This window comes from Thalassophryne amazonica, chromosome 18, assembly GCF_902500255.1.
Source record: "Thalassophryne amazonica chromosome 18, fThaAma1.1, whole genome shotgun sequence".
Taxonomy (NCBI): domain Eukaryota; kingdom Metazoa; phylum Chordata; class Actinopteri; order Batrachoidiformes; family Batrachoididae; genus Thalassophryne; species Thalassophryne amazonica.
Genome location: NC_047120.1, coordinates 8,745,714 through 8,768,812, shown reverse-complemented (window position 1 = coordinate 8,768,812; position 23,099 = coordinate 8,745,714). Strand labels below are relative to the sequence as shown.

Below are 23,099 nucleotides of genomic sequence, written 5' to 3'. Positions count from 1 at the left end.
TCTCAGTCCCCAGATCTGAATAGTATTGAAAATCTGTAGTGTGATTTTAAGTGGGCTGTCTATGCTCGGAAACCAACAAACCTGAGATGTTTTGTAAAGAAGAATGGTCCAAAATACCTTCAACCAGAATCCAGACTCTCATTGGAAGCTATAGGAAGCGTTTAGAGGCTGTTATTTCTGCAAAAGGGGGATCTACTAAATAGTGATGTATTTTTTCCTGATGAGGTTCTGAAATTTATGCACCTGCCTAATTTTGTTTAAATAATTATTGCACACTTTCTATAAATCCTATAAACATCATTTCACTTCTCAAATATCACTGTGTTTGTCTGCTATATGATATATTTAACTGAAATCGCTGATCCAAACAACCAATGAGTTATTAAACACTTAAACGATTTGGTGCTATATAAATAAAATTAATTTGATTTGATTTATTAAGAAAATCATCAGGGATGCCAAAACTTTTACATACTTTATGCCAGGCCTGAATGTAGCACTGTAACACTTCTACAAATAATGGAGCAGATGTAGAGCTAATCAATGTAGCAACAGAAGCTAAAACTTTAGAAGGCAGCACACAGATTAAATAAAGTCTTAATCTGCCCTGTTGCCTGGATTCATCATCACAGCTGAAAACTGTTCTCCACCTTTGTTTTAGAAGATGACATCTGGAAATGCTTTAATTCCTCATGAGGGAAGTTACTTGTGAATAAATTAAGGGTTTTTTTTTTTTTAAGAAGTCTCTCAGTGTTCGTCTGCTCTTGGTGGGTTTCTCTGCCTGCACTTTGTCCCACCGACAAGAAGTAAAAAATAATGTGCTAAATTACACTGTACAACACCAACAACATGATGTCCTTCATAATGAGCCGCTGTGGTTAGTTACAGAGGCAGAGAAATTACATCATCTTGTCAGAATAATTTTCCACAATAAGACACAAATCTGGTGTTTTCAGATTTTGTGATGAAACATTTCACTCATAAAACAAAATAAACATTCATTAACAGAACTGATTGTTTTACACAAAATGAGTGTAACATGACATTCAATGACATAATGTTTGATGATGTCATCGTACTGTATTGAGTGCCGTCTCTTTGAAGCTGCTGAAATGGATCGGCCCAAATATCCACGAGTGGAACTGGAAAGAAGTGAAGTCTGTGTGGCCTAAAGAACTACCTGAGGAGCAGCAGTGGGGACGGACAAACCAGTGACCCGGTGTCACTCCTGGTAATCAACGCTCAGAGAACAAGGGCCCTGGGCAGGAACCGGATCACTGATGCTTTTGCTCTTAACCACAACAGGCGCATTGTGCCGTTATGAAGACATCAAAGGTAGATGAAAGATTTTCTCTCTGCCTGCCATTGGCATTTTGATCCCTGAGGTTGTCAGCTACATGTGTAGATCTGTGGATAGTTCTATTGAACAGTAAGTTTGTGTGTGTGATTTTGATCGTTGTGCATGTCGTCAGTGATTCTCGCAGATCAGAACGTGGCTATGTGTACGCACGCATGTGAACGTGGCAGAGGTGTAGCAGAGAGCCGTCGCCACACACAGCCCTTACTTCATAGCGTCCTCACAAAAATGCAAAGCCCCCACCATAGCACCTGCAGAAAAAAAATCTTTGGAGCCGCCACTGACTGAACAAAAAGAAGGTTGGAGAAATATCAAACTACACAAACGCTGTTTTTTTTTTTTTGCATGCGTTGCCATGTGCACAGATGGCGCATTTTACACGCATTTTGTGCATCTAAACAGCGTTTTATTCTGATGATTTTTAAGGGCTCCATTATTGCGGTGTAAAAATTGGGTATTGTTAACACATTTAACGGCGCAGTCTTTAATTAAGACCAAAAAATAAAAAAATAAAATTTTAAAAAAAAGCGCCGCAATGCACAAAACCAGACAAAACTCAAGTATTTTACCTGAAGGGAAGCCTGTTGGAACAATGACGAAACGGTGCTTATGAACAAAATGCTCCTTGTTTTAGCTCAAGAAGATGGTGTTAAGATTCACAAAGTGAATCGCTTTAGATCAGATCCCCTCTGTGGGCTGTGAACCCTCCCACAGCCTGACACCTGCTCAACTACTGACACGCAAAGTTTGTGATTGGCACATTCCCTTTTTTCACTCCTTTCTGTCCCGTCATATTTTTAAAGTTTTTGCAGTGCTGCAAAAAAGCGTCTCCGCTTCTCTTGTAGTTACAACTGGCAGACTGAGTATTTGGCTTTTTCCTGACGGCCCTCCACCAAACCAGACAAACTTCACAAGTGCTTTACCTGAACAGAAACCTGTTGTAACGACGAGGAAACGTAATGAAGGAAAGAGAACCCCTTCAGATCAGAATCCCTCTGCCTGTACTTCTGGTTTTTGCTACCAGGCATCACCATTGTATAACAGAAAGCTGTCATTCCGGTGTTTACCACCAGGTGTCTTTTTGTTTAAATGGTCCCAAGATTTGTGAAGTTTGACCCAATTATCAGTGGTAAATATTACTGGAACCACTCCAAAAAAAAACAAAAAAAAAAAAACACAGGCTTCTACACACAGACAGTCTACATGATCTGACCAAATTTCAAGTCAATCAGATGAAAATTACTCCAGGTTTAAGGTGAACAAACCAACCAACAAACAAGATAAAAATAAAAACAAAAACCAACAGAGTCTTGTCGACTTTTCCTTAGTCTTGTCAAATTACTTCGCGTTTTTTTGTCCATTTTAAAGCATTGGAGATCATTGTAGATGAACAGCCTATAATTTTTTGCACCTGCGTATATGTTTTCCCCTCTCCAATCAACTTTTTAATCAAACTAGCCTGTTCTTCTGAACAATGTCTTGAACATCCCATTTTCCTCAGGCTTTCAAAGAGAAAAGCATGTTCAACAGGTGCTGGCTTCATCCTTAAATAGGGGACACCTGATTCACACCTGTTTGTTCCACAAAACTGACAAACTCACTGACTGAATGCCACACTACTATTATTGTGAACACCCCCTTTTCTACTTTTTTTTTTTTTACTAATAGCCCAATTTCATAGCCTTAAGAGTGTCATGAATGCTTGGTCTTGCTGGATTTGTGAGAATCTACTGAATCTACTGGTACCTTGTTTCCCATGTAACAATAAGAAATATACTCAAAACCTGGATTAATCTTTTTAGTCACATAGCACTACTATTATTCTGAACACTACTGCATGTCTGGTTGGCTGTGGGACTGGGAGGCTCCTGTCATTTGTGGGAGATTATCAGATCCCCATACCGAGCTAACATCAACACCAACTAACCCATGCTTGAACTGGACATTTATACAACCACCAAAGATTAGCGACCTTTTGCACTTACTTGCTTGCTCTTTCTTTACTATAGGACGCTGGTGTATAAAATATCTCATGTAGCTGTTCACAGGTCTTTTTGGACGCCCACTGGCCTGAGAGGCCAAACATTTCACTTGGTTGATGTGAGCAGTTGGGAGACTATTCCTCCACCTAGAAAGTATTAAAAAAAAAAAAAGTAACTTTTCAGTTTTTTTAAAGACAGAAAACAGAGCTTTAAAATAAATATCACCTGTAACTAAATAAACAACAATAACAACACTTGTTTAAACTGTGCACGTGAACCAGATGATTTTTGTTTGAATTATCATCTGTAAGGAGAAGTAAAAAGAAGCAATTTACAATGCTGGGAAAAAAAAAATTCCAGACTTTTAATGTTTCATAATAACTCAAAGATTCATCTGCATCCCAGTGATTAACCCTCTGCCGTCGAATGACACGCGCTCGCGTCAAGTCACATGACCTAATAAAGCAGACATAGCACACAATCTGCTCCACTCTGTGTTTGAATGCGTGTTGAACGTGCAGCTTTCAACCTCCACACCACTTTTTGAATTTTGTTAATAGGCCAAGTATAACTTGAATTATGACTAATAATTTACGCGGCAGCAAAACGACTCATTTCCTCCTTTCAGAAGGAGGAGTGAGAGAGCGAGGAAGAAACAGGACTCCCTCAACTGCAGCAGGAAATAGGGTGTTACCATTGGTGGAAAACCCGAGAATAATCACTCCCCATCCACAACTTCACGTGGGTCTGATGACAACACAAAGACCCCACGTGGGTGGGTGGGTGTGTGTGCGCACATTTTGTGAATGGGACTTTTCTTCTAACAGCAAACACATAATAAAAAAAAATTAAAAAATTAAAAAAAAATTCTTTATCACTGGTGTAAAATATATTACCAAATAAACAATGATCCCCAATCCACATAATTTGGTTGCTGAGCAAAGGGAAATTGTAGTTTCATGCGGAATGAAAAGAGAAAGCAATCAGTTTTGAAAGTTGTGATATTTGCCATGCTTGGAGTGTGTTTTAGTGTGTGTGGTGGAGTGTTTTAGCATGAGTACTTAGTGTGTGGCGTAGTTTTTTTTTTTTATTTAGTTAGTGTATCAAAATAATCAGGCATCTTGAACACCGTGTCAAGTCTCTCTTTTTTGAACTGACAATGAACAGACAATAGAACAATGGCATAGCACCATTATACTGTTACCACAGCGCCGTTATACTGTGCCTTGCTCTCAGATATTTGTCTAATCCAGTCAGGCTGTTTGTGCTGAACAGACTGCTGCCTGCTCGCCCCTCCACTGCCGGCAGCTAGCTGAGCCGAGCAGAGCCACAGCACTCAGAGTGAGAGAGCACAGAGTGTCTCAGTGAAAGAACACAAACTCTGTCAAAGTCTTCCAATAAAAAAGAGCTCCTTCTGCCTGCGTAGCTACTGACATATTAAGGCTTTATTTTACAGATGAAAGCCTTCATGTTTCCAAAGTTTGCTTAAATAAGCCACTGTGTGAGAGTGACAAGTCTCTCGTTCCCTCACAGACAGAGGAGGAGTTCCCCCTGAGAGAGAGAGGAGGGGGGACCAGTGTGAACAGCTGGAAAAAGCAGCAAAGCAATTTTAATAAACTAAATTATCTTCACCACACAGCCTCAGTAAAACAGTAAAGTGTGAAAAACTAATTCAGAAAGTTTTTCATCCAGGGTTTCATCTTTAAAACAACAGATTTACTTCTTTACTTCTTACAGAAGTATTTTTTTATTTTCTTTTTATTATTGTTGTTTATGCATGGGGATGGGTATTATAAGATTTTGTCGATATCGATGCCATTATCGATTCCGCTTATCGATCCGATTCCTTATCGATTCCCTTATTGATACCTGTGAATTTTCTGTGTACTAAAATTAGGCTTTACAGGTTTTCTATGTCAACAACATTTTAAATTGGTCAGTGGATCCTTGATCTCTGGACATAAAATCTGTGGGCAATTCCAGGGTTACTCATGTTACATTTAAAACAACAGATGCTTGAATAAAGGTGTCTCCCTCTTTTATGACTGGACTGAACATTTCTATTTTTTTCATGGTGAATACTAAACACTAGTCTCTACATCCACATAGCACAGCATGAGAATGATCTTTCTTCATTGTCCTTGCTGGGCGCATTTTGTCACCATTACTCACATTCTGCAAAAATCACATGGCTTTTTTTTAACTTAAGTTTGCTTTCACCTTCTTGTTAAACTACAGAGGACAGAGCAAAATGATCTATTATAGTTTAAACCTTTATTAATAACCTCTTCAAAAGAACAAACAAACTGGAACAAACTAACTAACATTTGTCTTTATAGACATTAAAAGAATAAAAGTCGTGTTACTCACGTGACTTTACATGTTCACCAAGAACACTGCAGTGCATTAAAACCTTACGTTTTTGAAGTGAAGACTGCCAAGTAAGCAATTACAACCCCTGGCAAAAATTATGGAATCACCAGCCTCGGAGGATGTTCATTCAGTTGTTTAATTTTGTAGAAAAAAAAGCAGATCACAGACATGACACAAAACTAAAGTCATTTCAAATGGCAACTTTCTGGCTTTAAGAAACACTATAAGAAATCAAGAAAAAAAAATTGTGGCAGTCAGTAACGGTTACTTTTTTAGACCAAGCAGAGGGAAAAAAATATGGACTCAATTCTGAGGAATAAATTATGGAATCACCCTGTAAATTTTCATCCCCAAAACTAACACCTGCATCAAATCAGATCTGCTCATTAGTCTGCATCTAAAAAGGAGTGATCACACCTTGGAGAGCTGTTGCACCAAGTGGACTGACATGAATCATGGCTCCAACACGAGAGATGTCAATTGAAACAAAGGAGAGGATTATCAAACCTTTAAAAGAGGGTAAATCATCACGCAATGTTGCAAAAAGATGTTGGTTGTTCACAGTCAGCTGTGTCTAAACTCTGGACCAAATACAAACAACAGGGGAAGGTTGTTAAAGGCAAACATACTGGTAGACCAAGGAAGACATCAAAGCGTCAAGAAAGAAAACTTAAAGCAGTATGTCTCAAAAATCGAAAATGCACAACAAATGAGGAACAATGGGAGGAAACTGGCATCAACGACTGTGACCGAACTGTAAGAAACCACCTAAAGGAAATGGGATTTACATACAGAAAAGCTAAACGAAAGCCATCATTAACACCTAAACAGAAAAAAACAAGGTTACAATGGGCTAAGGAAAAGCAATCATGGACTGTGGATGACTGGATGAAAGTCATATTCAGTGATGAATCTCGAATCTGCATTGGGCAAGGTGATGATGCTGGAACTTTTGTTTGGTGCCTTTCCAATGAGATTTATAAAGATGACTGCCTGAAGAGAACATGTAAATTTCCACAGTCGATGATATGGGGCTGCATGTCAGGTAAAGGCACTGGGGAGATGGCTGTCATTACATCACCAATAAATGCACAAGTTTACGTTGATATTTTGGACACTTTTCTTATCCCATCAATTGAAAGAATATTTGGGGATGATGAAATCATTTTTCAAGATGATAATGCATGTGGCCATACAGCAAAAACTGTGAAAACATTCCTTGCAAAAAGACACATAGGGTCAATGTCGTGGCCTGCAAATAGTCCGGATTTTAATCCAATTGAAAATCTTTGGTGGAAGTTGAAGAAAATGGTCCATGACAAGGCTCCAACCTGCAAAGCTGATCTGGCAACAGGAATCAGAGAAAGTTGGAGCCAGATTGATGAAGAGTACTGTTTGTCACTCATTAAGTCCATGCCTCAGAGACTGCAAGCTGTTATAAAAGCCAGAGGTGGTGCAACAAAATACTAGTGATGTGTTGGAGGGTTTTTGTTTTTCATGATTCCATAATTTTTTCCTCAGAATTGAGTGATTCCATTTTTTTTTCCTCTGCTTGGTCTAAAAAAGTAACCGTTACTGACTGCCACAATTTTTTTCCTGATTTCTTATAGTGTTTCTTAAAGCCAGAAAGTTGCCATTTGAAATGACTTTAGTTTTGTGTCATGTCTGTGATCTGCTTTTTTTCTATAAAATTAAACAACTGAATGAACATCCTCTGAGGCCGGTCATTCCATAATTTTTGCCAGGGGTTGTACAACCCCTGGCAAAAATTATGGAATCCCAAAAAATCCCAAAAACCCTTTGCGATTGATGAAGACGTTGTGAAAGAGATACGAAGAGAGTATCAGGAACTCAGAAAGATACTCCACCGAACTTTCTTGTACAGGACTATTGACGTTGTATTTCCATGGTTGATGGACAAGATTGATCAATGATCATGGGATGGTGTTGGGGGGAGGGCTAGTCAGCAGTTTTCACAGAGTTACTATAACCCCTGGCAAAAATTATGGAATCACCGGCCTCGGAGGATGTTCATTCAGTTGTTTAATTTTGTAGAAAAAAAAGCAGATCACAGACATGACAAAACTAAAGTCATTTCAAATGGCAACTTTCTGGCTTTAAGAAACACTATAAGAAATCAAGAAAAAAGATTGTGGCAGTCAGTAACTGTTACTTTTTTAGACCAAGCAGAGGAAAAAAAAATATGGAATCACTCAATTCTGAGGAAAAAATTATGGAATCACCCTGTAAATTTTCATCCCCCAAATTAACACCTGCATCAAATCAGATCTGCTCATTGACATTGACCCTATGCCATGACATTGACCCTATGTGTCTTTTTGCAAGGAATGTTTTTGCAGTTTTTGCTCTATGGCAAGATGCATTATCATCTTGAAAAATGATTTCATCATCCCCAAACATCCTTTCAATTGTCCAAAATATCAACATAAACTTGTGCATTTATTGATGATGTAATGACAGCCATCTCCCCAGTGCCTTTACCTGACATGCAGCCCCATATCATCAATGACTGCGGAAATTTACATGTTCTCTTCAGGCAGACATCTTTATAAATCTCATTGGAAAGGCACCAAACAAAAGTTACAGCATCATCACCTTGCCCAATGCAGATTCGAGATTCATCACTGAATATGACTTTCATCCAGTCATCCACAGTCCACAATTGCTTTTCCTTAGCCCATTGTAACCTTGTTTTTTTCTGTTTAGGTGTTAATGATGCCTTTCGTTTAGCTTTTCTGTATGTAAATCCCATTTCCTTTAGGCGGTTTCTTACAGTTCGGTCACAGACGTTGACTCCAGTTTCCTCCCATTCGTTCCTCATTTGTTTTGTTGTACATTTTTCGATTTTTGAGACATATTGCTTTACGTTTTCTGTCTTGACGCTTTGATGTCTTCCTTGGTCTACCAGTATGTTTGCCTTTAACAACCTTCCCATGTTGTTTGTATTTGGTCCAGAGTTTAGACACAGCTGACTGAACAACCAACATCTTTTGCAACATTGCGTGATGATTTACTCTCTTAAGAGTTTGATAATCCTCTCCTTTGTTTCAATTGACATCTCTCGTGTTGGAGCCATGATTCATGTCAGTCCACTTGGTGCAACAGCTCTCCAAGGTGTGTTCACTCCTTTTTAGATGCAGACTAACGAGCAGATCTGATATGATGCAGGTGTTAGTTTTGGGGATGAAAATTTACAGGGTGATTCCATAATTTTTTCCTCAGAATTGAGTGATTCCATATTTTTTTCCTCTGCTTGGTCTAAAAAAGTAACAGTTACTGACTGCCACAATCTTTTTTTCTTGATTTCTTATAGTGTTTCTTAAAGCCAGAAAGTTGCCATTTGAAATGACTTTAGTTTTGTGTCATGTCTGTGATCTGCTTTTTTCTACAAAATTAAACAACTGAATGAACATCCTCCGAGGCCGGTGATTCCATACTTTTTGCCAGGGGTTGTAGTAACTCTGTGAAAACTGCTGACTAGCCCTCCCCCCAACACCATCCCATGATCATTGATCAATCTTGTCCATCAACCATGGAAATACAACGTCAATAGACCTGTACAATAAAGTTCGGTGGAGTATCTTTCTGAGTTCCTGATACTCTCTTCGTATCTCTTTCACAACGTCTTCATCAATCGAAAAGGGTTTTTGGGATTTTCCCCTACTCCCTTATTTAGCAGGAGCAGGGGAAAAACTACAGAGGATTTTCACACAGCACAAAATCACAGTTTACTTTAAACCTGTTAACACCTTGAGACAGAAATTAGTTCGCCCTACGGACAGGATCCCTAGTTACAAACACAGCAATGTAATGTATTCTATCAGATGTCAGGAAAACTGTAACGAACACTACATAGGTGAGACTAAGCAGCTGTTACACAAAAGGCTATACCAGCACTGCAGCGAGGGCACCAGTGGACCTCAGTCTGCAGTTCATCTCCACCTTAAAGACACTAACTACACATTTGATGACAAGGAAGTTAAAATCTTAGCCAGAGAGAAGAAATGGTTTGAGAGAGGGGTGAAGGAGGCATTGTATGTGAAACAGTTGAAACCCAGCCTTAACCAGGGAGAGGGTCTGAGACATGCTTTGTCCCCTGTTTACAATGGGGTACTCAGGTCAAAGCAGTTTCAGTCTTTTGTTCATGGAATTGAGTCATTCATGTCATCCGGAGAGCGGTCAGGTGAGCCGTCAGGAGAGGTGTCAGTTCCATCGTTAGGAGGGACAGCTGCCCTGTCATTAGGAGGGTGCTAACTAGCGCACAATAGGTGCTAATTAGAGCAATTGTTTCGTCACTAGCCAATAGCAGTCTGCCTCTCAGTAGAAGGGCAGACTGCATATGTGAAATGTTTACAAAAGTGACATGGGTGACCGTTTCTGTAACAATTTATAAATACAGAGATAAACTGTGACTTAATATTGTGATTTCTTGCTTTTGATCAAAATGGCAGTGTTTGTGGTTTTATTTCATTTTATTTATTTATTTTTTCATTGTGGGTCATTCCATGTCAATTCAAAGAATATTTGAGGGGCATCACGCAGTTTGTCTCAGATTTTCTTTAAATTTTAATCAAATATTCCCGAACTATTCAGAACAACAAATCTGAAGTTTGAGGCCTGTAGGCCAAGTAGTTTCTGAGATATGGCCAATTTAGTGTGCATGGGGTCTGCCGTTTTTAGGCAAAAATTATGGCCGTCATTTCTGGAGCCATGTTCAAGGTAGAATATCTCAGCAAATAATGGACTTAGAGGCCTGAAATTTTCTGTAGCAGTTGTCATGAACACCCAGACTTGGACTACAGTCAAACAACAGACAATGACACTAAACTGTGAAGTTTATGTATGCTCAAACTATGGAAAATATTACATTGACTATTGCGGGCATCCATGTTTGAGACACTGAAGCATACCATTACACTCAAAGAAGCCTTTCCATTTCTTGGCTCCTTAATGCCAGCTATACTGGCTATGAAATATGTAAATTTGGCTTATCTGTGGTAAACAGTTATCGTGGGAGAAACCTCTGAAATCTGAAAAAAATAACATTTTGTGGTCGAATTTTATTAGAAGAAAAGCTCATGTGGGCAGTAAATAAAACTCTTCAAACTGATTCCATTTTGAAGGTATTGATATCTACTTCATGTGTTATAAATATGACCTTCTTTATGAAACTCCTTCCTGGTTCATTTAAGCATCCAATTATGGCTAATTTGTGCACTCGCAAATGTATTTCTCGTGCTGAAATGACAATGTCATTTTAATTGTGTGCACACACTGCATTCATATGATTCATGGCACACCCCAGAATGCTTGCACATAGATCTGCCAGGGGGAATCCCCAAGGTTTTCACGGTTACTAGGCTTATAGCCACCTGCATGATGAGTGTGATGGTGTGTGATGTGCCTGTTCCGCAAAGCAGAAGTTCTCTTGTAGCATCATCTAAGTCTGTGATGGGCTTGACCCCTTGTTTCCTACAAGAAACCATAAAATTGAAAAGTGTTATTCCAAAGCATTACATGACTCTGACAAGACTGATCAATACCAAGAGAAAAAACTGCATTCAGTGTTTAATGGTCTGTTTAAAGAAATTTGAAATGTAGATCATCAAAATATTCACCTGCAGAAAGAAGTGTGATGACATTCACTTTCATCAGACCAAAAAGAACAGGGAGGAACAGGGGCGGTCCTGGAGGTGGGCCGACCGGGCAGCCGCCCGGGGTGGCATCGCGGGGGGGGGGGGGGGGGGGTAAAAAAAACGGGGTGGGGGGGGGATGTCCTGATTGGGGGGGTTCGTGGTTACGTTACGGCAGAGCGGCACCCCCATCTCCCCCCCCCGTCCCATGGTGGGAGGCGCGCATCTGGCGCCTGTACAATCCACTGTTCTCAGATCACATCATCATCTGTCATCACGCTCTGCTCTATTATTGTATATTTCAAATAAAGGTTTCGAAATTCTCTACATTCCCATTAGGTTTGATTCTGTGTTGTGTATGATGAACTGAAGGAATTCCCAAAATTTTGGTGGTCGTGGTGGTCAATTGGTCAAGTTGAAATGGTTCAGCAACAGTCTCACCTCTCACGTTAGGTGAGCAACGCTGCACAGTGCAGAGTTTGTGCAGGGGGAGGGGGGAATCATTCAGTGTTTGGACGAGGAGGTGGTCGAATGACAAACGGAGTAAGACAATCATGGATAGGACATGATCAAAGCCATCAGGTGCCCAATTTCGAAAGAAAAAGAAGAAGAGGAGAAACAAGCAAAGGAAAAAGGTATTATCGATTTATGTATCGATTTCAGTGAGTGACATGATGAATTAGTGGCCTAACTAGCCTGATGATGTTAATTTCAGCATAAGATTAAGCTTAAACTTTTAAAGTTATTGCTGTCATCACCTTGGGTTAACGTTGGGCTCTGTGTTAGCCAACAGAATGGTAGCCCCATAATACACGCCGACGCCGTTCCACCACTGGAATGCTGTAATAGTCATTGAAATGTTGACTACCAAGTACTACACTACTACAGAGGCGATTTCTCTAAGGGAAGCTCAGCTTCCCCTAAAATGTCAAAAAATAAGTGATCAAATATATACTACTGTTGTGTGTACATGTCATTGACTAAATATGCGCTACAACGCGCTCAACTTTTGTTCAGAATCAGCTTCTTATCACTGGTAACGACGTGGCTTTCCTCTCACTCAAACCTGCAGCTTCACAGTGATTTACACAGTGTGGACGCTGAGCGTCCACAGACTTCAATAGCGACGCAAAGACTGCAGCGAAACGAGACGAGTCATTGGCTAAATCCTGGGCTTTGTCCCGCCCATCGGACGCTCAGCGTCTCTGGGGGTCTATGGGGCAGTGGGCTGTCCTCGGCTGGCCCGGATACTCAGCTTCTGCATGATGATTGGATGATCTGTCTGAAGCTGAATCCCTTTTTGTTTGACAGCGAAATGAGCGAATCAGCGATCTTTTGGTGTAAACATCCGTGGGAGCATTTTTTAATTTTCATTCTGTTCTGAGTTGAACCGGAGACTTTCCTAATCCTCTTAGCGGCATTTTCTTTGTTAAAAACGACTAGCGACAAATCGAGCTTCTATTTCTGGTGTGTTTTTTTTTGTTTGTTTTTTTTTGTAGCTGCTTGTGTTTGGAGACTGATTTCTATCACTCTTTCTGACTTCTATCAGTTTCTGTCCCTACCGAGCAGCGGGTGCAGCTGAGCTCCTCCACCGTCACAAAGCACTCACAGGCGGACACACTTCACACTAGGCTCACGCCAGTCCCAGCTAGTGAGCTAGCTAGGTGGCAAGCTACACATAATGGCAGACAATTTGAATGCTGTGGAACAGATTTTGGCGAAGCCATTTGATAGTCTTCCTTACGAAGAAGCCATGTCTGCTGTCATGGCTTCAGCTCTCAATGGTTTGCAGGCCAAAGTTAAAGCAATAGCCCCCAGTGCAATGTTTGTGCATTGCTATGCACACAGACTGAATCTGGTTCTGTTTCAGGGGGCTAAATGCTTATCTGAGTGCAGAATATTTTTTGCATCACTCTCTGGGTTTGCCACATTTTTCTCAAAATCCACAAAGAGGATGTCTTTTCTTGAGTCTGCAGGCTGCTCAAGCTTGCCCAGAAATGCTCCTACTCGATGGAATTTCACATCACGGATAGTGAGCACTTATTTACAGTGTTGCCACAGTTACTTTGAAAAAGTAATCCAATTACTGATTACTGATTACTCCTTGAAAAAGTAACTTAGTTACTTTACTGATTACTCAGTTGGAAAAGTAACTAAGTTAGATTACTAGTTACTTTTTTAGTTACTTTCCCCAGCTGCCGACAACAACCCTCTGCCACCTCAACATGACAATGATACTTGTTTTGCCAAAACTCACTTTATAGTCACCCTTTCTTGACTTCAATGAAAATACTTGTTTTATAAAAAGTAAAATAAAGACCTCTTTCTTGACCTCATATTTAACTGTTGACAGCACTGTAACAGTAAAACTTGAAATTTCTAACCTACATTGTTTATAAATGTAACTATTACATTTTTTCTAACATTTAAATTCTCTGTAAACATTTTACTTGTCGAAATTATTATTATAAGTAGTATTAGTAGTTGTAGTAAAAAAACGACTTCAAAACTGGACCTTTAATCTAGGGGTGTTGTGGGGGGGCACATCCCTGCCCCATGCCCCCATTCCATCTGGATTCATCCCTGCCTTGGCGTTTGGGCACAAAGAATGGATAACATTTACTTACGCAGGAAACATGACCAGATTTACAGGTAAGAAAGTTTTATTGTGTTTTCACATCATGTGGTCCTCAGAAAGAGAGTTTAGGTGCATTTGAGTGGAAAACAGTGTTAGTTGTTGACGTGCCTGACGCGTGGCGGAGGACCAGCTGTTTTTAGCAGCAGATACGGAGCGGCTCAGAGAGAGAAAAAAAAAAAGCATAAAAATGTCTTTGTAAAGCTCAGTGCATTTGTGCTGTTGTCACTGCTTTAAGAGGTGAGGACAAGTCGTAGCTGCTGCAAAAAACCGTGGATGAAAAGCTCGCAGCTCACTTAAAGTGGGCAGTTCAGTCTTCCTGCCCACGGACCACGTTTAATGCTGCTATCGACCCACAATGCAAAAATAATAGTAACGCACAGTGACATGGAGAAGTAACTTTAATCTGATTACTGATTTGGAAAGATTAACGCGTTAGATTACTCGTTACTAAAAAAAGTGGTCAGATGAGAGTAACGCGTTACTAAGTAACGCGTTACCGGCATCACTGCTTATTTATATGGTGTGACTTTAATGGAGGTTTAAGTCTTGTTCATTATGGTTAATGGTACTCTATGATAATGCAAAGTGCACTCTGTTGGTAAAACTGAATGACGTGCAATATTTTGACCATCGGGTGGTGCTGTAGTGCAGTTGTGCTTTCTTAAATACCTGTACTGTACATAGTTGTAATGTGAAGTCACTGAGTCTTTTGTTTTTTATGTTCAAAAACTTTATTTAAGTAATAGTAATAGTAGTAGTAAATAGTAATTGTTTATCTTTGTGTTTGTTATTGCGGTAGTCATTAAAACTGGAAATTTGTTCTTGTGAAATAGCTGTTGTGAGATAATTTGTGGGATTGTGGGTGTTCTGGATGAAGTTAGTGTTTTCATGGGTGGTGAGGCGGAGGTGGTGGCCACGTTAGTGTGCGCGGGGGGGGGGAGTAAATCACTCTAGGACCGCCACTGGGGAGGAAGATGTGCAGCCATTCTTACTCCAACCAGACTGACAGCAGCAGCTTTGAACATGTCCAGACATGCAGTACCCCATTCACTGCATTGCTCATCATGCAGGTGGATTGAACTGACATGGAATGACCCTTATTCCATGTGCAGCTGGAGGACTGCTGCACACGGACGTTAGGTGGCTTATTTCTTGCCTCCTCTCAGTGCCAGAAGTCCCACTAAGATAGGGAACAACTTTTTTAACTTTAATTAGGTGTTGTGTAATTTGAGTTGTTCGTTGTTGTGTTGTTACAGGCCAGTCCTAAGCCTACTTGTGCTTATTCTTTGCACATTTACTTCAATAATGCATTATTATTGTTAAAACTTTATCTTTGTGCCAGGAAATTATGTCATTATATTGGTGCGGCTATGCCATGGCTTGGTAGATCTCGATACACTGTCAACTTTAAAAGTCGATCTCGGTTTAAAAAAAGGTTGGGCACCCCTGCACTTGGTGTACACAGGAAACTTAAAAACTTAAATATTTATTCATGTTCATTGTTGGTTTTATCTTTTCTGTTGTGTTTTGTTTTATAAGGTTCTTTCTGTCTCTTTCTCTAAAACTGTATTGTAGCATTATTAGTTATTATTACCATTATTATTAATATATAAATAAAAATAAAAAAATATTAGTTTGTAATACTTTTGACGCTTTTCCAACAAACACTGAGCCATTAGTTGTTATACAGAAAACAAATGCACACAAACGTGCCAAGATGCAAACAGCTTAATGCTAACTTCTGAAATGCCATAGACATGCTAATGCGTTAGCATCGGTCCTGCTTTTAAGTTACAAAATACATCTATGAACTGTTTCAGCAGACCATAACAGGTTGGTTTAACGTAAAAAAAAAAGAAAAAAAAAAGGGAAATATTACAGACATATGCTCTTTGGGGTTTTAGCAGGGAAAAAATAAGATAAAGTGAAATAAAACAATGAGCCAACAAAGCAGCAGATCAAAGCACTGCTTCATTAGTTCAAACCAAAGCCGTGCTGCAGAAACGGTTGATTACAGACCCGCTGCAGAGTCTGTAATCAATGCAGAGAAATGATCATTTTCCTGACGGGCACCCATAAAACCAACGGCCACTCTGAAGGGCTGATAAGGGAATCGTTAAGCAAAAAGGCTATTGGTGTCGATGGATCAAATCATTTCTTAACAATACCCCCCCAAAAAAACGGTTCCTGATACCCATCCTGATTTATGCACCAATGACACCAGATCAAATTACATGTATGCAAGAACTTACTTTGCAATAAATTTGACTCTGATTTGACAATCAAATCAGTCCAGGTTTATCTCTTGTTCAAACAAGACAATTAGGGGTTATAATGTTTTTAAAAAAGTATGCAATCCCATTCAGAAATGTTAAAAAAAAAAAAACTAAACTGTCAACATGACAGAAAAACAGCACTCCCTGCATCCCACAATCAAGTAATGTATTTTTTTTTTCAGGACAACCTGTACTTTCAGAATATACGAGGTCTGTTAGAAAACTATCCAACCTTTTTAATTTTTGCAAAAACCATATGGATTTGAATCACATGTGATTGCATCAGCCAAGCTTGAACCTTCGTGCGCATGCGCAAGTTTTTTCCACACCTGTCGGTTGCGTCATTCGCCTGTAAGCAGGCTTTGTGTGAGCAGTGGTCCACCCCTCTCGTCGGATTTTTATTGCGAATAAAATGTCTGAACAATTTGGAGCTTAGCTGCATCAAATTTTTCCAGAAACTGTGAGAGACCTCCAGGTGGACACCATTCGGAAAATTCAGATGGCTTTCAGGGACGATTTTATGGGGATTACACAGATTAAGGAGTGCTCCAGCCAGTTTAAAGACCGCCCACAGCGGCTGAGAGCGCGGCGCACACCGAGCGCCGATCGACAGGCTGAAACCCCGCTGAAACAACTACATCATTTCCAAAATGAAGGCTTTGTTGATCTCGGACATTGTCTGACTTCCACAGAAATGGCAGAAGACGTGGACATCAGCACTTTTTCGGCACATTCCACTGTTACAGGGGTTTTGTCATGGAAAGAGAAGAGGAATGCGCCACGGAGCCGCTCATGGCGCGGGACAAAAGCACCTCCGTGTTGGTCTCACAGGACGGCTTTCAGGCGGCTTTCGGTGTCTTTTCAGTCGTGTGACTATCCGAGAAATTGTGGATGAGCTGGACATGCCAGAACATGTCCTGTGAGGCTTCATCACGGCGTTGCTTTGCGCCATGCGGCTCCGTCCCAACGCGCAAATTTCTCCGCTCCTCTTTCCATGACAAAAACTCCTGTAACAGTGGAATGTCCCGTTCATTTCCAAACTGAACGCTGTGTTGATCCGGGACATCCTCTGACTACCACAGAAATTGCAGAAGACATGGACATCAGCACTTTTTCGGCACATTGAGACAGACGTGCGGAGAAATTTGTGCGTCAGGACGGAGCCGCATGGCGCAAAGCAACGCCGTGATGAAGCCTCACAGGACATGGTCTGGCATGTCCAGCTCATCCACAATTTCTCGGATAGTCACACGACTGAAAAGCCACCGAAAGCCATCTGCAACCACCCATCCCAGCCACTGCAACCACCCATCCAAGATGTTAAATCCAGATGGTATCTTTGGTGGCACAACAGCAACATTGCAGGCTAAATTGCCACTGTGCCACCCAATACACCATCTCGTTTTGACTATCTCGGATGGGTGGTTGCGAGCCAACTTGTCTCAGGTGGGACAGCGGATGGTTTGTTGGCCATTGACAGTCTAACATACAGTGAATACCTGTAATGGGAGGGGACGGCCGTCTTTATCTCGTTGCTGCTGTGACACCCAAGACACCATCTGCTTTTGACCATCTTGGAAAGGTGGTTGCAGGCCCATCTTGTCTAGGGTGGAACAACGGATGGTTTGTTGGCCATTGACACAGTCTGACAAACAGTGAACTTCTGTAATGGGAGGAGATGGCCATCTTTGCCTTGTTGCCACATGCCAAGTTGTCACTGCACCACCCAAGACACCATCTGGTTTTGCCCATCTAAGATGGGTGGTTAGAGCGCCATCTTGTCTAGGGTGGAACAGTGGATGGTTTGTTGGTCACTGACCTTTGTTATACATACTGGGATTATCTATAAATGGAGCGATTGTCATCTTTGCCTTGTTGTGGCAGGCTAAATTACCACTGTACCACCCAACACAGCATCTGGTTTTGACCATCTTGGATGGGTAGTTGCAGTGCCATCTTGTCCAGGGTGGAACAGCGGATGGTTTGTTGGCCATTGACACAGTCTGACATACAGTGAATTCATATAATGGGAGGGGATTGCCATCTTTACCTTGTTGCTGTAGGCTAAACTACCGCTGTTAAACCCAAGACACCATCTGGTTTTGACCATCTTCAATAGGTGGTTAGAGAGCCATCTTGTCTCGGGTAGAACAGTGGATCGTTTGATGGCCATTGAGAGAGTCTGACAAACAGTGAACTTCTGTAACAGGAGGGGATGTCCATCTTTATCTCATTGCTGCTGTGACACCCAAGACACCATCTGCTTTTGACCATCTTGGAAAGGTGGTTGCAGGCCCATCTTGTCTAGGGTGGAACAATGGATGGTTTGTTGGCCATTGACAGAGTATGACAAACAGTGAACGTCTGTAATGGGAGGGGATGGCCGTCTTTGCCTTGTTGCTGCATGCTAAGTTGTCGCTGTGCCACCCAAGACACCATTTGGTTTTGCCCATCTAGGATGGGTGGTTGGAGAGCCATCTTGTCTAGGGTGGCACAGTGGATGGTTGTTTTGGCCAATGACCTTGTTTTACATACTGGGATTTTCTGTAAATGGAGTGACTACCGTCTTTGCGTTGTTGATGCAAGTTAAATTGCCGCTGTACCACCCAAGACACCATCTGGTTTTGACCATCTTCAATGGGTGCTTGCAGAGCCATCTTGTCTCAGGTGAACAGGAGATGGTTGGCCACTGACCTTGTTTTACATACTGGCATTTTCTGAAACTGGAGCGGTTTGCCGTCTTTGATTTGTTGTTGGCTAAACTGGCCTTTGACTTTATCGTTGGAGGTATTGGGATTTTCCAGTTGTTATACAGTCACTTGCCCAGTTCCGCTGTAGTATTTGCGCCGCCGTTTCTCGTAATCAGTGCGAATAAGATAATACTTGGTACCAATGGTACGACGTGAAAATTTGGATCACTGAAGCAGTGCCTCGTGTCAGTACTTGTGAGCCATATGTACTTTGGGGATCATCTCAACATCACAAATGGGCATGAATGTGGGGGCTTTTACTTTTTAATTCGGGAGAAATCTCACCTCCACAATTCATTTTTTGCTTGTAAAAACATATAATGGTGCCTTTCGAAACTAAGTAAATTCTCATTTAATAAGTATAATTTATATAATTTTGTGTTCAAAACACATTCTCGGGCACAGTTTGTATCATTCTGCATAAGAAGGGCTCCAGCCAGATGCCAGGAATGCCCCCAAAGTGACAAAGTGTCATGATCCAGAACCTGCAAAGTGATCCATTTCCGGCAAATATTTGCACAACACATGATGTGGCTTCACACTTTAAGTAGAAGGGCTACCCCATCCTGACTTTTTCAGCTAGGTAACATCCAAATACCCAATACAACAATACCCAATAAAGGACACTCAGTTGCATTATGGCTCAGTATAGCGGGACTTTAAAAAAGGTGATCCGTAACTGGGCAACTGTCTACAACTAAACTGCCCCTTTGCCACCCAACCATCATGTTGGAAGTTGGATGGATTGTTGCAGGGCAGTGTGTATAAAATGGCACACTGGAGCGCTTCAAGTATTTATGCGACGAGACGCACAATTCGACTGGGACGCCAGCGACTCGGGTTCGCTTACCGATCGCACCACGTTCCCGACTGGCACTCTTTAACATCTCGCTGGGGAGGAGTGAGAGACACGTGCCGTGGGCCCTTCTGGAGAATAAGTCCTTCATTGAGACTTTCGTTGGTTACCCACGCCAAATAAGAGAACCTCAACCTCGACCCCACATCTCGACCGGTTTAGCTGTCAGCCCGGTGGCCATCCGCCTCAATTTCCAAGCGCTGTTAGTTCCAAGCGAGGTGGAAAGAATTGTACGTGACACCGGTGTCACGTACAATTCTTTCCGCAGTGGACGTACACATTTGTTTAATGAAGCTGCTGTAAATGAAGAAATTCTTCAAAATATCGACGTAAACTGCGAAGGTATTTTGCTTCTTTCATCATCCATCCACCTCAAGTTCCAAGCGCTGTTTTCTAAGCGACGCGGAAAGAACTGTACGTGACACCGGTTTAGCTCGCTTAGCTTACCTTACTACAGTGCTCGTCCAAGAGAAGCCACTGAAGGACTTAGCCAACAGGCTAACTGCTGCCGTCATCAGGCCAAACGGAGCCATGTCGGAGTCACTTAACGATAAAATCCTTGGTGCAAAAAAAAAAAAAACCGACACAAAAACAAAAGCGGCCTTGTTTGGTCAGAAGTTTCAATAAAACAGGTCCAGTCACAGAAGGCGCCTTCTCGCCCTGCGATGCATTGTGGGGGACACTCACACTCTCAACCCCGCCCCCGGGCTTCTTCTTCTTGGTTGTCGGCAGGCTCGGCACGGTCAGTGCATTGCTGCCCCCTCAGGTCATAAGACACAGAACACCTATTAAATGTCTGAGATAGACACAGCACCCCTATATTTTCCAATACAAACCACAGTTCTTTAAAAAACAAACCACCAACCACCTCCATGCCCCAGTAATGTCCTCAAAGAAAAGGTGCTACAACCCAGATCTGCCAAACCTCGAAACATGACCCTTCTATCCTCTGCAAACAAAGGGTATCAACATCATCATCATCATCTTTATCTTTATTATCTTCTTCTTCTTCTTCTTCTTCTTCTTCTAATGGAGGTCCGGCAGGTTACACGCTGGTGTGCGCAATGCTGCCCTACTCTGTTATGATGTCAGGCGGAAAAAACGAATAATAGCACTACTGATTTTTTTCAGAGTTCTCATGATACGAAAAAAGGGACTTAAAGGAAAATGTGGTCAGTCCAAGATCAGCCAGTTCCACAAAAAGACGCTGCCTTTCTCTGCTGTATTTGCTGCATGACAACAACACGTGAACAACCGTTTCAGGGCTACCACACTCACACAATCCGTCAGCATGTTTACCCACCCTAAACAAGCACGCAAGACCACAATGCCCCAATCTCATTCTAGTAAAGACCCTAGGCAGTGGTGGGCACAGTTCCAATAATCCAATAATTATCGAAGATAATGTTTTCTTTATCGGATTATCTTTTTAGATAACTTTAAAAACCATTATCGGACTAATTATCGTGATAAATTGTTGTCAGATAATTTTTAGACAGATAACGTGGTAAATAAAGCTGAACAGCTACAAACATTTATAAAATTTAAAATCAGTTGAGCACCTACCTGTTAAATATTTTGTAGATGTGTAGTTCTACCCTCTGCAAAACAGAAGAGAGGTGCTTCTAGAAGAAGCCACTCTATTCTCTGCAAGCAAAGGAGAACTGGTCATCAACAACAAAAAAAACCTCATTTCTTTTAACCCCATACAGGCAATATCACCCATCATCCAGAGGCATACATTTTTAACTTATGGTTCAAATTTTATCCAAACTAATTTCGGACAAGTTATTTAAATTAACGTCATGTCTGAAGTTTTATAAAGTGAAAATATCAGATATATGTTTTAGTTTTAAAGTAAGTTTTAAATTTTTAAGGTTTTAGTGTGGACATGCTGTGTCCAGGTGCATTATGGGTGATAGGGTACTCTCAGTATGTCCACGACATGAGAAATGCATTTCAGACACTCTGATCAGGCTCTACGGACAACAGCATTAAACTCTAGTGCCTAAAACTCTCGTGAATATATTCTCTGAGTAGACGTTGTTATTGTGTTTGCGTTTATTAAATTCCACACATCTTAAATGTAGTGACCCGGATTATCTGGAATTTTGTTTTGGCACGTTTTTACAGTCTCTACTGCCATCTACTGGCCAGTAGTGTTCATGGCAGTATTTGCCTTGAAGCTGGGCTGATATTTTCAATCACTGTACTCGGTTCCAGCTCAAACTGTACCACAGAACCGCACGGTGTAAAAGTTCAGAGCACCCAATTTATGTTCTCACACACACTGTACGTTCAAAAACCACACGTCGTGGACTCGTTACTCCATGTATACTAAACGATGCAGGATGCGCGATTAACCTGAAACCCCATAAAAAAATCCAAAAAAATCAGCTGAAAAAGGGCCAAAACACGCACTGACACCAGTAGATCATGGCAGTGTTCTATTTATTTTGACACCGGTTATATCAGACGGTTATCTAATTACAACTTGGCTTTTTTTTTTTTTTTTTTTGAAAATGCCTATTTTTACAAATTAAAAAAAATGGAATATTTTACAAAAGCACATTTATCTGTAAACACCAACACATCAATGACACACCTCACATTAACGTGTTGGTTTACATAATGAATGACTCAACCAAATCAGTATTAGCGGAGGCACATTTTACTCAGAATCCTTTGCGATCTGTCTGTGTTTGTTACAGAACTTCAGAATTAGTGCATTATTCAACATTAAAATATATATATCTTAACTTTGTACAAATGACAGACTTGACATTAATGGAGTTATTCTATCAGTATTCATTTTATTTATACACCAAACCATAACTCAGCATTGCTTTATTTTCCAAGACCTCGGCCTGATGGCAGTGATGTGTTTGGGTAGAGAGTTGAGCTTCGTGGCTCCTCTCAGCTTGTGTCTGTGCTGGAAGCCATGTAATAAACAGGAGTTTCCAGCAGGGAGCAAGATGTTCAAAGACAGAAGCGCTGACTCATTATTTGGGTTTGTTGTCACTTTTGATGCTACCAGATGCGATCGTGGTGTTAAAACTCAAAATCAGCTTATTAGTAGTTGCAAGTGTACCAGAGACAATACTGGAATTTATCGGTTATCTGTAACTTTCGATACAGTTTTGGGTGGTTTATTGTTTTATCTTTATCAAAGATAACTTTTCAGTTATCTGATTATCTGTTATCAAAGTTAAT

General features: G+C 40.9%; 1 protein-coding gene across 2 annotated transcripts in view; it reads right to left on the bottom strand.

Moving 5' to 3' along the window:
- Nucleotides 1-20,562, bottom strand: part of tfam (transcription factor A, mitochondrial) — a 68,563-nt gene extending 48,001 nt beyond the window's left edge. Inside the window, exons 1-2 of one of the 2 annotated variants that reach the window (XM_034193903.1) lie at nucleotides 20,334-20,562; nucleotides 3,343-3,485 (exon numbers count right to left, since the gene is read on the bottom strand). In XM_034193903.1, the coding sequence (XP_034049794.1) occupies nucleotides 3,343-3,485; nucleotides 20,334-20,419 (229 nt within the window). In that variant the 5' untranslated portion in view covers nucleotides 20,420-20,562. Of the gene's footprint in view, nucleotides 1-3,342; nucleotides 3,486-11,105; nucleotides 11,207-20,333 lie in introns of those variants that run through there. The other variant, XM_034193904.1, reaches the window with a different exon arrangement.
- Between the last annotated feature and the right edge of the window lie 2,537 nt (nucleotides 20,563-23,099).